Raw genomic sequence first — 14,530 nt, 5'->3', positions numbered from 1 at the left:
CAATATTATCTTAGAAATAAAGGACAAACTAGTATAGTAAAAGCATATATATTCTGCAGAACATTTAAAAACTTTTCAAAAATGCAACTTGTAAACAAAGACATAAGTATATTTGATAATTTTATCATAATTGCAATTTTATCTTCATTACATTAAATTTAAAAAAATAAAAAATAAAAAAAAAAGAGACTATAAAGGATTTAAGATGAAATTGACAAAACCTCTGATGAAAAAAAGAACTGATTTTCTCAAAAAAAATAAATAAATAAAACCTATAAAGATATAATAATAATAATAATAATAACAACAACAACAACAACAACAACAACAACAACAGCAACAACAGCAGCAATAATAGTAAAAATTAAATGTAAAAATCACAGCTCATAAAAAATTAATTTTTCAAACACATTTTTGATATGAAACAAATACATCAATATATTTGTAGCAATACATTTATAAAAATGGAATTATCTTCCTATGATATTTTCCATACATCCCAATTAAAAAGTTTTCTAAAGAGTTATTAAAGATTTATTCTTGTAAGTTAAATGTCGATTTATTAGGAGCTTCAATGCTGACAAAAGACACCGAGATAATCTGCAGCATACAAACTTTGCTAAATATTCTGTGGTCTTAGTTTTCATATCACTAAAAGATATGTTAAAGCTTACATTATTTCTTTTGTCACAAATCACAAAACATACAATTTAAGAATAAAAATTGCATCACAATGTAAAACACTCATGTTACATTGCTTGCTGCTTTCAAGTATTTTTTTTTTTTTAATTACTTTTGAACTAATCAAACAAACCTATTTGATTATCATATAAAAGTGTAAAAGATGTTTTCTTGTTTTATGAATGTTTTTTTAAAACTTATTTAAACTTAAACAATGTTAATTCTATAATAAACAAGATGCTGCATAAGAAAAAATATAATTAAAATTACCTATTCATACAACTAGAAAAATCATAAACAACACAACCTATTGTTTTATCTTTTACACTTTCAGATTTAAAAGTGTAAAGATTATATCCTAAGGATCTTTTAACAAATAATGTGGCAATTAGAAGTATTACTTAAGCAAAATGTTCAAAGAATGAATTTGTCTACCAAAATAAAACAACTCAAACATGATATAGTAAAAATACTTGAATGTTAATGGTGGACCACCATCATTTGTGTAATAAACATATGAGAAACCATCCATTTTTTCTCCTCTAATGCAATAATAATTGAACAACCTCTTATGACGCTTAAAGTTCAGTCGTTCATAAAAGAGTATTGCATTTATATTAGAAGCAAGAACATGGAGATAAACAACTTTGCAATTGCTGTTTTTTTCCTCTTGAACATGCTGCACAAACGTTGTTAACAAAAATGTCCCTAAATATTTTTAATTAAAGTATAAAAGTCTTTTAGATACTTACATTATTTACTTTCTAAACAAACAAAAAAAGAGATCAAATCCAGGTATACAAAATTAAAAAAAATATATCTTAACTTAGTTTAACTTAATTCATCAAATTTTGGTATCATAACCAAATATAAAATACAGTAATATAGTACTAATACTACAATATAATTAACCAATTCCTTTTCTTCTGCATTCTTTTGATGTACCAAGAATAAGAATCAATGCAACTTTAGTTTGTGAAGCATACCAATAGCTCAGAATGTCTCTGTCCTAAAAAAAACAAAAAAAAAAAAAAACATAAAAATAAAGATCGCTGTCAATGAACCTAGAATTTAGAACATACTTTAGCTGTAAGTGAAACTTTTTTTTTTATTCAAAATATTATTAAAAATATAATATAATTCAAAAAAAAAATATGTAATTCAAAATATAATAAAAATATCGATAATAGATCGGTTAGAAAATTAACTAAGTTTGTTCTATTCAATGTTGGAAGAATAAAAGAAAAAAAGAACTGTTACAGCCCATTGAATAGTAATAGGATACAAATAAAAAGAATAAAAATTTGTGAGAACTTATTTTTTACAAGTTTGTTTATACATCTATGAAACATTAAAAAGTTCTTGTTTTTGTAATTAATCACATTTTCCATGGTCTGTTGATGAAAATACTTTATTTTCAGTATTTGTAAGAGATTCAGAGAGTGTTTGTTTTTGCTTATTTTTTTTAAAAAAAAAAAAAAAAAAAAAGCAAAAACAAACAACCTTTAATTTGTACTCTGTCCATTACTTTTATATAAATATTACACTTTTTAAAAAAAAAAAAAAACTTTTAAAAACATTAATTAAAGAAACTAATATTTTTAAAGTCTACTTGCTTCTCCTTCTACTAAACCAAGTAAGAGACTTACTTGGTTTAGAAGAAGGAGAAGCAAATATACTTTAAAAATTTCTTTAATAAATCCAGTTAATTTATTGTAAAAAATTTTATTTTAAAAATCAGCTTTAAGCTGCATCAATTAAACAAAATGAATGATAATAGATAAAAGAAATGAACAGAGTTACTAAAGGAATGAGTGATATTACCAAAAGAATATATGAAAAATTACTGAAAAGAGTGATGAAAAAAACTGTAATGAATGAAAAAAAAAAACAACCTCTGCACAACACCTGGACAGATCCCGAATTTCCGCAACAATAACACCTACTAACTTCTCCTCAACCAATGCAGCAATACCATAAAACTTTTTCTGACTAGTTACTTCTTCATACCAGGAATCTGGATATCTTTAAAAAAATTATTAACTTTTTCACGTCTTTACATTTAAAAAAATTATTTAGATTGTGAAAGTAATTTTCTTTGTGTTTATAGAATTAAAACACCACTATGATACTATGATAATCATGATAAACATATTTACATTTATAAATTTAATACTGTTATATTATATGAACCTTTTTGATTGAGAAATATGCAATTTAAGTTAAACTTTTTGTAATAAACATAAATCCATACTGTATAGGGAAACATTCAGAACAAAGTTGTTTCAGCTCAGAAAGATGTTCCTTTTTTAAATGCTTCAGTTGAACTTGGTCATGCAGTGGTAACGGAAGAGAATGGAAGTTTTTCATAGGCACTTTTCTACACTTACTAACGAACTAAATAATTACCTAGAAAAAATCAAAGTAAATATTATCAGAAAATATTTATTAACAAAAATCATGGCAATACACAGCAAAAATATCAATCCAATTGTCTAATAGACTTAAACAAATCCTCTATTCATCATCAGACAAAAAAAATGAAAATAATGAAATAAAAGGATAACAGAGAGAAAATGATTTTGAAATGACTTAGATTACAGTTAAAGAAAGAGAAGTTTTAGTAACTGCAATGATTGGTACTAAAATAAATACAAGAATTATGATCAATACTGCAACACTATGGAAAAGAATTATATACATATCAAAGCCATGCATTCTTCATATGCATAGGACCTTAGTCATAATGGGGAAGTTTTAAACATAAATGAAACAATTGTTTCAATCCAATATGATACTCATTGTTGGGCCAGAAAAAACTCATACAATTTGATGGAAAAAAACCTTGCAGATAAATTTAAACTTAATCATTCGGTGAATTTCAAAATTGAAAATTGATCACTGTCTAAGTTAAGATTTTGTAATGTCTCAGGGTCACTGAAAACAAGGGGATATCAAAAAGCAGTTACTTTGTATGGATTAATCTTTGAAAAAGATAATAATTTGTATTTCATTATAACTGTCAAAAAATTGATAATTAATTTTTACTGATTACCTTTTATTAGGAGTCAATTATAATTAGATTAAATATTACTAATTCCAATACATACTTTGTTAAATTAACACTGAAAATACTTGCCATTGACTTTAATGGCTTATAAAAAGTTTCATCACCGAACTCAAATTTGTATATTTACTGTTATTACATTTAAAAATATTTGAACTTGGCTTTTTTAAACATTTCTTTAAATAAGAAACCAAGCAAGTGGGCTGGTACTAGAAAATTTTTTACTTTGAGGAAACCTTTTTAAAACTCTATTACTAAAAGTTTCTTAAGAGTTTTTAGGTTTCACATTATCAAAAGAGAGAAAAAGTAACTAAAATGCAATTTGAAAACATATTAGCAAGTAAGATAAAATGTTTTACAGTTAGTCAACTAAAATTATTTGAATTCATCATTATCATTCAATGTAATACAATCCTCAGACTTGTCCCTGAACAGAACAAAAATTAGAAAAAAATTGTTTGAACTTTTAAAATAAGTTTCTTGTGGAAAGGTAACTTAGTACTAATAGTTTCTTAAGCTTTTGTGGCTTCTGATACTAGTTTCAAATAAACATTTTTCTCATATTAAAAAAAAAAACATTTATTTACATTTCTAATTGAAAATTTTTTCAAGTGTAAAGACAACACTACAAACCTTGAGCTAGGTTGAATTTTAATATAAACATAGTTATCAATGCAATACTACTTCAGATATCTTTATTAGGGAGAAACAAAAAAATAGAGTTTTGAAAAAATTTTAAAAACCACAATATAAAGAAAAAAAACTTACAGCAAGTGTATTCAAGCTTCTTCACTAATTTTTTGATTAATTCAACCTTTTATCTGAACTAGATTTAGAAAGGAAAAGCAGTTTCTGGAGAGAGACCCTGTTTATAATGCTCTCATGATTATAAATAGAGTATATATACTCTTTTTTTTTTTTAAACTAAAGAGTTTTTTTCCCTCTTATTTTTAATTTTAAAAATCTAAAGATAGGGAGAATAGGGCAATAATAAACAGTTTTTAAAAACACATCAAATACGAAGCGTATTAAAAAAAAAAAACTAACAGAAAATTTATAACATTCAATCATTAACTATTTTTGAAAATACTCGATGATTAAATCGATTAAATATGAAGTCTATTAAAACAAACAAACAAACAAACAAAAAAACTAAAAGAAAGTTAATAACACTCAATCATCAAGTATTTAAATACTCGATGATAGAACTGTAATTAAAATCAATTAGTCAAAAGTATAGTAATTTATAAATGCATAATAAATCTAAACAAAGCCAAAGGTATTAAATTGAGAAAAATTAAACGAACTTTAAAGTGCCAAACCGAATTAGAATGTACTTTTTGCATAATTATACAATTATTTAAGACTTAAAATGTGTATAGAGAACGGACGGCAACGGAATATTATAACGCGCTAATAGCTTGGTTTTCTTCCCTTTAAATTAAAGTGTCATGCAATATCGGAAGGTTTTTAAGATTCAACAAAAATTTAATGACGTCATACATTAAATTAATGCCAACATGCACAAATGAATTGGCATTTGCTATTTATAAAATCTTATATTATCTAACTTTCTCTGAAAAATTTCCCTTAGTTTCATTTTTTAAGTAAAAAAGATGGCGAGGAGTTAGAATTATGAACCCTTAGAATAACACGTTATGTATAATACACACAAAAACGTTCTGCGATTTTGTTGTAAGCTTTGTGTTTTCAGAGGCGGTGCCGTTTGGAATTCATGAAATACGTACCGTGAGAACATATATATTCTATAAAGTCAATTTTAAATAAGCTGTTTTTTGATGGGTTTTTTTATATAAATTTATGCAGTAAAGTGATAAGTATTAAAATGAAATAAGAAAATTGGTAATAGATTTGTATGATATATATATATATATATATATATATATATATATATATATATATATATATATATATATATATATATATATATATATATATATATATATATATATATATATATATATATATATATGAAAAAGTACTAATAATAGTAGCTTGATTTTGACTACTTTAAATGTCTACTTTATAAATGCATACATACATACATACATACACACATACATACATACATACATACATACATACATACATACATACATACATACATACATACATACATACATACATACATACATACATACATACATATATGTTATATATATGTGTATATGTATACACATATTATATTATAAATATGTATAAACTACATTTTATATTGTTACAGATTAAAATAGTATGGCTGATGAACCAGAGTTAAAGCCAATTGATAACGAAGAGCCTGAGGAAACCCCTGGGTATAAACCACCTGCAAAAAAGAGCTTAGATGAAATAAAATGTATGGATCAAGATGATGAGTCTCTTGTAAAATATAAAGAAACCTTACTTAAAGGAGTTGACCCAAATGCAGGTGAAAACTTGTGATCTAATTCTAAAAATCTTTTTTTGTGTATATAATTTACATAATGTAAAAAAATGTAATTAACTCTTAAATTTAAGGAATACGGTTACCAAATTAACCATATTTGTTATGTTTTGTTTTTACTATTACAAACTTAAACATAGAATAGTTTGTACTGTGTTAGAGGGAATGTTTGAAATGAAAATTTTTGAATTTGTGTTCTGGTATTTTTCCTACCAGATATTTACCATGTTCAAATAGGCCAATTAAGACTGATAAAGGTTTTATTAAAAAAAAATTGTTGCAAAACAATTTTAAAGATTAAATTTGTTAATTTTAACAATAAATTAACTTTAAAATCATTTTGGTTTTCTTTTAAAGCTACAATTTAATTTCTGTAAGTTCTTAAAGATGTAAATTTTCTTTTTACTATTTGCAATTTGCTGTTATAAGTATAAAGGAAACAATCTATTATAGATATTTTTGTTTGCATTTAGTTTCAAACTCTCATTTCAGTTGAATTAAAAATACTTCTTTTTATGTTTGTGGTTGAGCTGTTAGTAAATAACCAAATAATTGGTTAAAATTTTTACTGATGTTACTTGGAAAAACAAAAAAGTTGTAGTATTCCATAACTCACATAAATTAATGACTTGGTGTTAGAACTTGGGTTGTATGTAGTTTCATGTCCACTTTACTGTTTTGAGTTTGCAAATTCTTTAAATGGTTAAAAAAATTTTTTAATGAAGGTCTCTAAATAAATAAACCAGGTTGTTTTTTTGACAATAAAAGTATGAAGTTTTATAAGTATAGAATTTTGTTGTTGCCTAGTGCATGACCAATTTGTTGAAGCAAAATGTCTAAAACATAATTTAATAAAATACTTTTTTGTATTTTAATGAATAGTATTTTGTTTTCATGAAAAATGACTAAATTTTTTTCTAAAAAACCTAATTTTTGATAAGTATTTAGATAAATAACATAGTGTCAATATGGTAAGCTTTGTTTTTAAAAGATAATTTGGCCTGAAAATCGTTTTCTTTATCAAACAGTTAAATGGAATTTAAAGTTGTTTCAAAAATCAACAAGTATTGGTGCTTACACTTGCAGTTAAATAATAATCTGCAATATATTTGACCTGTGCCCAATGCACAACTCTATGATAACTATCTAAATATTAGCTGCTATAATGAATCTTTTACTAGTTTAGTGAGTTATCTCATTAAAGATTGTTTTTTGACATGAGTTGTTATATCAAATCTTTGGATACCCATAACTTTGAGAAGCCTGAGTTCTGAGTATTTTATGCTTTGTTTTGTGTTTGTCCAGATGTTCCACACTGATAGCTTTGTTGAATGCCTGAATAATTTTTCTATATAGTTGTTTAAAATATTTATAGCCCCAAAAGATGACCCTCGTCATGTTGTAGTTCAAAAGATGGCATTTCTTTGTGAAGGAAGGCCTAATTTTGAGTTTGATTTAACAGGTTAGTTTCTTATCTATACTTTCATCATTATTTTTTTATCAAGCTGTATTTATATTACTTTGATTTCAATAAACTTTTTATAAATTATTTTTAGACTTTTTATCTCCATTCTAAACACATTTAAAATGTTGAAGCTGACAGATAAATTAGATATTTCTATAATTTATTAACATACTGTTGCTGTCATGAAATTTTTAATATGATTTTCAATATATTTTTACATTTAAATAACTACTATATAAACAAATTGATAAAACAAAAGTAATATATGAGCTAGTTACTTGTCATGGTTAACTCCATAAAACAAGAAATGGAGATATTGGTTGAACATGATGAAATTCAGCAACCTTTCATTGTTAATTACTCAAAAAGTACTTAACAAATTTTTCTTTTTTTTTTTTTTTTTTTTTTTTTTGCAAAGGAATTTAATGTGTTGTTGTTTGATTGTATTGGTGTTAAGTATTGCTTATCATTGTTATTGGATTAAAATGAATAAACAAATATTGAATTGAGAAAAATTTTAGGAAGTTTTTCTTCAAAATCCTTTTTCGTCACAAGTTAACATTTCAAATTTGACTGGTGTTGCTCGATCTTCAATTCAAAAGTGTTAAGTAGTTTTTGAGTAACTAATGATCAAAGGGTGCTTTTTGTAATTGTGTTTAACCAATAAGTGATAAGATAATATAAATCAATTTTTAAAATTCCCTCCAAAGTATGAATTTATTTTTGTTGTTTAGTGTTAGTAATTGCTATTATTAGAGGAATTTACTGTATAGATACAATCATTAAAAACTCCAGTGCTTTGACACTCAAATTTTAAAAAATTTGAAAAATATGACTTAGTGTCTGAATTTTTAAAATTTTGTTTAACAGATATGACTTTTATTTCAGGGGATATCAGTAAACTTAAAGATGTAGTACTAGTTGTGAAGGAAGGAGTGGAATTCAAAATAAAGATAGTGTTTAAGGTTTGAGGAATATAATTAATAAAAAACAGTTAAAAACTTGTAATATCTTTAGAATACAAAAGTTTGTAAATTTTTAATTTTCTTTTTTTTCTTTGATAACTTTTTTTTTTCTCTTTATCTGATTAAACAGAAACATTTACACTGCATCATAAATCATATTTTTTATAAAAAATTATAAAGCTACTGTGAAAAAGTATGGGAACAACTTGTTTTCATATTAGTTGGTTTGTAAGTGTAATTAAAACATCAAATATAAAGGTTTTAAATTTTAAGATTTTCTACTAAAGTTCTTTAATTGATGTGTTGTTAAAAGTTTGATATAATATTTTTAAAGGGTAATCAATAGGGTGCAAGTTAAAGGTTGTTTTTTGTTTGTTTGTTTGTTTTTATTTGTTTTTTTGTTTTTTTTTGTTTAAAAAAAACACAAACACAAACACCCTCTGAATCTCTTACAAATACTAAAAATAAAATGTTTTTCATCAACAGACCAAAGAAAATGTAATATGAAGAGAATGTGAATATTTACAAAAACTAGAACTTTTTAATGTTTCAAAGATGTATAAACAAACTTGTAAAAAATAAGTTCTCCTAAATTTTTATTCTATTTTATTTTTATATCACTATTCAATGGGCTGTAACAGTTCTTTAAGATTTCATTAAGTTTGTTGATGATTTTTTTGACATTGAATAGAACAAGCTTAGTTAATTTTCTAACCAATCTGTCTGCTTTAAAAATAATATTCTTGTATAATTCTTATTGCAGAAACTATCCTTATCATCTACCGAAAAATTTTACACTATGCAGTAGTTGTTTTGTTGTATTGACACTGAAAAAAGACACTTCTGTATTCAAAGTTACTGTGTTTTAATCAAATTTCAGTAAAACAAATTGATTATTGATGTATGAAACAATAATGCACAACTGACTTTGATACATCAAACATTAACAATATTTTGCTATTATAAGACTTGTTTTACTATAAGGCTTATAATCACCTATAATTAAATCTCTTTTGAAGTTGAAGTTTTGTATCATTATTTTAATATGTGGTTTATTATGAAAATTTCTTCAGTTAATAGCTTAAATAATTGTTTGTACCAGAAAAGTTAATTCTTTAACACTTCCCAATTAATTAAAGAAAATGCTTTTTAAAATACTTAATGATTTTAGGTTCAACATGATATTGTATCTGGTCTTCGTTATCACCATACTGTTTCTCGGAAATCAATACCTGGTAAATTATTTAAATTTGCTTTGTTAATGGTATACAACATATATTAGTTTTAATTTGTTTTATTAAATATCAGATTTAAAGAAAGTTTGTTAAATACAAATAAAAATTTTGTGTTCAATCTTTTATTTAACTAATGAAAGATATTTCTTTTTGCTTTTTACAATTTTTCCTTCTGCATTAGTTGATAAGCAGTCTTATATGGTTGGAAGCTATTGTCCTAAGTCTGAAGCCTATGAATTCACATGTCCAGTTGATGAAGCGCCTAAAGGGATGTTAGCAAGAGGCCATTATAACATCAAAAGCAAGTTTATAGATGATGATAAAACCGTACATTTAGCATGGGAATGGTCCATGGATATAAGGAAAGATTGGGCATAAAGTATATAATAATTTAAAAGTGGATTTTTGTGTTGTTTTTTTTATAATTGTGACTTCTGTGTTAGTATTAACTTGAGTTTTTAGTTTCAATCCTCCTTTCCTCCCTTTCTAATTATTTTTTACAAATCCTTATGTATTGAAAACTAAAACATAAGCTAATTATTTTTTGGTATTTTTAAGTAAATTTTTTTACATCCAACACTCCATTTAATCACTGGATTTTAGTTATAAAAGTGCTTTTAACGATTAGTTACATGATTGGATAATTGGAAATGTGTTTTTTATTATTATTATTATTTTTTAGCAGTTATCAAATTTCTTTTAAGAAAGTTCTTTTTCCAACTAAAATCCATTTTATTATTGTTAATGATAATAATTTTCGATATAAAATTGTTTTAATATTTCACCCCTTGAACCGTTTCAGAAACTAATTACTGAGTTTTGCGCTAAAACAATAAGTTAAAAATACGTACAAACCTTTTTTTGTTTAGTTTTGTAAGAATATAAACAGCAGAGTAAATTCTGACAAAAGGAGATTGGACCGTAGACTTGTTGAGTTTATCAGAGAAATGGTTGATAATTATGGTGTCCATTATTATTAAGTATAAAATCAATATTTTAATGCTTCTATCTTAATATTCGTTTTAATATTCTTTCTACCATTTTTTTTTAAATTGAAAGTTTCTATATGTAATGTTTCATAAAAAACTAAATTTCATTGGTGAATATTAGATACTTCGTTTCTTTGTGTTGCTGCACATGTTTGCTAGTGTAAACTCAGAAATGTAACATTTTGTATACAGTGGTTCGTGAAAATAAAAAAACTTGCACTAATAATTCTTCACATTATCACGATTATGCAATACGATTGGTTGGCAGTAATCTATATTAAGGCTAGACTTTTACGGCCTAATCTAGATAAAACTTATACAATGAAGACATTTTTTGATATGTTTGCAGTAAATTACATACAAAATAAATTCAGATAATTGGAAATACACAGCTATGTAATAGTTATTGTAAATCTTAAGTGAAATGAATCTATGAAACTGATAATAAAAGTTATCTTCATTAGACCTATTGTTTATAGGTTTGCTTATCACAACTTTATGTGAAATTTAAGAACATGCTCTAAGACCTTGCAACACATTCCCAGAAATTTTTTTTTTTTTATTTATCCTCAGAAAAAATTTCCTCGTTCAAAAAACAACTAATCAACGGGGGCTTGATAAATCACTTATTTTAGGTGAGTGCCCAGGTATTGTTGTTCAAGATAGATAAAAAAGAGGCATGGGGCATACTCAAATCTCTAGTATGTTAATTAGGCTCAGTTTTTTGAACTTTTTTCTGAAAAAAGATTTCCTGTATTATAAATGTATGAACTTTTGCCTAAAAGCAATAAGATAAGCCCTGATTTTTGATTTTCCAGAACAATGTAGAACTTTCCAGAACAATTGAAAGCTAAATATATATCTTATATCTTTTTAACTGTTTTTATAAACCGTTGTTAAACAAAGTGAAGCTATTTTCTGTTGCTTAAAACAGTAGTATGTAATGTTGCACACGAATTGATACTCTTGCGCAAAAGAACGATTTTACTAGCCTTGCACAGAAAAAGAGGAAATGTGTTTTTAGAACAATCACCAATAGAAGAAAAATGCAGAATGCCATTCCAGCTTCAAGTTGTTGGGCAATATCACTTTCTTTAAGCGTAGCGAAAGCGCGCGTAGCGAAAATTTCTAAAGAAATTACGATGCTATAAAAGAATAAATTGGGTTTTACACATGTTTCATGTGTTGTTTTACAAACAAAGCTTAACAAGGTGTTGAAAATTTAATTAGAATGTGTAAAGATAGGAAAATATAATGCTCTGACTGAACCTTTTGATATTTCAAGTTAATGATCAGTAGTTATCCACTAAAGACAAAATATTTTGCCATCAACAAGTGAAAAGCAAAGGCGAAGTGGTGTACTTAACAGGTAATGTTGCAAATGAGGAAACAATTTACTCTTTAAAGAGAGAAAAAAACTGATTTCAAACAATGCTACTAAAATCTGCAACCCTTCGTCACATGATGGCATCAGTGTTTCGACTCAATGTCCAGCAGCAATTTAAAAGTCAACATTCAGAAAGGCTGCTATATTTTACAAATGAAATACTGGTCTTTAAATTTTGATGACAAGCAGATTAAGGATAGGGAATATAAGATTGTGGTACTTAAGAACGCGAGAACCGAAATGAAGTTAGACGCTTTGCGTTTAAAAGATTTCAAGGCTAAAACAATTGCTGTAGGAATTGTAAAAGTTCTTGATGAATACAGCTTGTACACTTCAAATAAGATGACAATTGCTGATGCAGCCAGTATTAATACTGGGAAAAAGAATGGAGTAATTGTCCAACTGCACAGAATTTTTTTGGCAAATGATATCAACAAGCTGCAATTTATAAGTTGTAAGCACTAAGTTAAGGGCAGAACTCTCCGTTTAGGGACGGATGAAAAACTTGCTGGTAACACCAAGTCGCCGAACATTAAGTATCCATTTGTGCCTGAACTTTTGAAGAAGTTTGAGGAACTAAAAGCAGAGTTTGTAAATGGACCATTTCAAACCATTCTTTCATTTAGTCTCATACCCGAGAAAAAAAAACCGGCTAATCCTGTTAAGTACTTAATAAGTTTCCTACTAAAACTTAGTAAGTTCCTGACGAGTACTTACTAGGAACTTAGTAGGATTAGCAAGTTTTAGTAGGAAACTTAGTAGGATTAGCAAGTTTTAGTATACTAAAACTTGCTAATCCTACTAAGTTTCCTACTAAAACTTGCTAATCCTAATATGAAATTAACTATTTTAAAAATTAACTAAAAAAACTATTAACTAAACTAATAACTAAGACTATGGTTTTAGTTAATAGTTTAGTTATTAGTTTTTTTAGTTAATTTCATATTTTTATTTAAGGTTTTATTGAATTATTTGAGTTTTAAAGATTTCATATTTATATTAGCAGGGTTATTTTTCAAGAAATATGTGTTTAAGTAAAAATGTAAAAATAATTATTTTTCAAATTTTACTTAAAACATAGATAATTCTTGAAAATTTTATCCTACAAATCTAATTTAACTAGTCATCTAAGCAACGAGGACGCTTATTTATAAAACAACAATAAAAATAACAAATAATAAAGTGTTAAGTTGTTTAACTAGAACATTTAGAAAAATACAATAAATAGCGATGGTCAGTTCTTTTGGTAATTTCGCAGGTGCCAGTGGAATAATTGCACCCATAAGATTTGTTTTGATCTTTTATGACCATAACTGTATCTATAACGAAATTTATAAAAATATTAATGTAATTCAACAACTGAATAACATATACTTTACAACAAAAAACGGAATTTTAACTCACCATAATTTTAGAATGATGAAAAAGTTTCATTATCATTTTTCCATAGCTATAAAAGTTAAAAGCATAAGTGTATGTATATATATATATATATATATATATATATATATATATATATATATATATATATATATATATATATATATATATATGAATATATATGATTTATATAAAATCATTATATATATTTACTCTGTATACATATATACGAATCAGCACGAATATTTAAATACTTATATATTTAAATACCTTCATATTTCATAGACATTTTTTCATTTTTTCATATATATATATATATGATATACATATACAATGTATATACAATGTGTGTGTGTGTATATATATACATACATACATATATACATACATACATACATATATATATATATATATATATATCTTTGGTCCCGGGTAGAAAAGGGATAAGTCAATTTGACCAACTTTTTGAGACAACAGTATCAATGTTTGAAAATTCCTACGTGTAAGTTCATTACATCCTTATATATTTAAAGTATTTTTATATTGTATATATTACATTCCTAATAAATGTAATCATTAAAATTCTTTATACTATGAATATTAAATATTTTTTGTGAAAAATTGACTTAAGCCCTTTCTACCCAGGACTAAAGATATATGATATACATATATATTTGTTTTAAAATATTCTATTATATATTAAATATATTATTGTGATTCTATTATATATTAATAATATTATATTATTATTAAATATTATTTAACTTAATAACATATTTTACAATAAAGTGTACCTAACTTAGAGCATAATAGATATCTTGTCCTCAATTTCAAATCTTTAAAAAAAGGTTTTTTTGGAAATACTCTAGAGCTGGAAGTCTCACTGGTCTCTTTTCTTCTTTTTCTTTTTAAATCTTC

The 14,530-nt window shown here is 25.2% G+C and overlaps 2 protein-coding genes across 3 annotated transcripts; one reads left to right on the top strand and one right to left on the bottom strand.

Annotated features, from left to right (window-relative positions):
* Positions 1-411: 411 nt before the first annotated feature.
* On the bottom strand, positions 412-5,092 carry LOC145192763 (N-alpha-acetyltransferase 60-like). 2 transcript variants are annotated; one of them, XM_090072796.1, is made up of 7 exons: positions 4,517-4,641; positions 4,145-4,175; positions 2,936-3,091; positions 2,577-2,706; positions 1,594-1,690; positions 1,155-1,389; positions 412-651 (listed from the first exon to the last, which is right to left on the bottom strand). In XM_090072796.1, the coding sequence occupies exons 3-7, from the start codon at positions 3,049-3,051 to the stop codon at positions 516-518; spliced, it is 714 nt and encodes a 237-aa protein (XP_089928922.1). In that variant the 5' UTR covers positions 3,052-3,091; positions 4,145-4,175; positions 4,517-4,641; the 3' UTR covers positions 412-515. The 2 variants fall into 2 exon arrangements, with proteins under 2 accessions (XP_089928922.1, XP_089928921.1); XM_090072795.1 differs by lacking the exon at positions 4,145-4,175 and having other exon boundaries at positions 2,936-3,090; positions 4,517-5,092.
* An 876-nt stretch (positions 5,093-5,968) lies between these two features.
* LOC145192954 (rho GDP-dissociation inhibitor 1-like) lies at positions 5,969-10,301 on the top strand. The gene is made up of 5 exons (XM_090072423.1): positions 5,969-6,176; positions 7,567-7,653; positions 8,545-8,621; positions 9,793-9,856; positions 10,038-10,301. Exons 1-5 carry the CDS (start codon positions 6,005-6,007, stop codon positions 10,232-10,234), a joined length of 597 nt encoding a protein of 198 aa, XP_089928549.1. The 5' UTR covers positions 5,969-6,004; the 3' UTR covers positions 10,235-10,301.
* The last annotated feature ends 4,229 nt before the right edge of the window (positions 10,302-14,530 follow it).

Source organism: Hydra viridissima, unplaced genomic scaffold (assembly GCF_058129835.1).
Source record: "Hydra viridissima isolate aposymbiotic clone 2 unplaced genomic scaffold, HvirCarnegie_v1 scaffold_15, whole genome shotgun sequence".
Lineage (NCBI taxonomy): Eukaryota > Metazoa > Cnidaria > Hydrozoa > Anthoathecata > Hydridae > Hydra > Hydra viridissima.
Note: the sequence above shows the minus strand (reverse complement) of the source record. Positions and strands in the feature narration are given on the sequence as shown.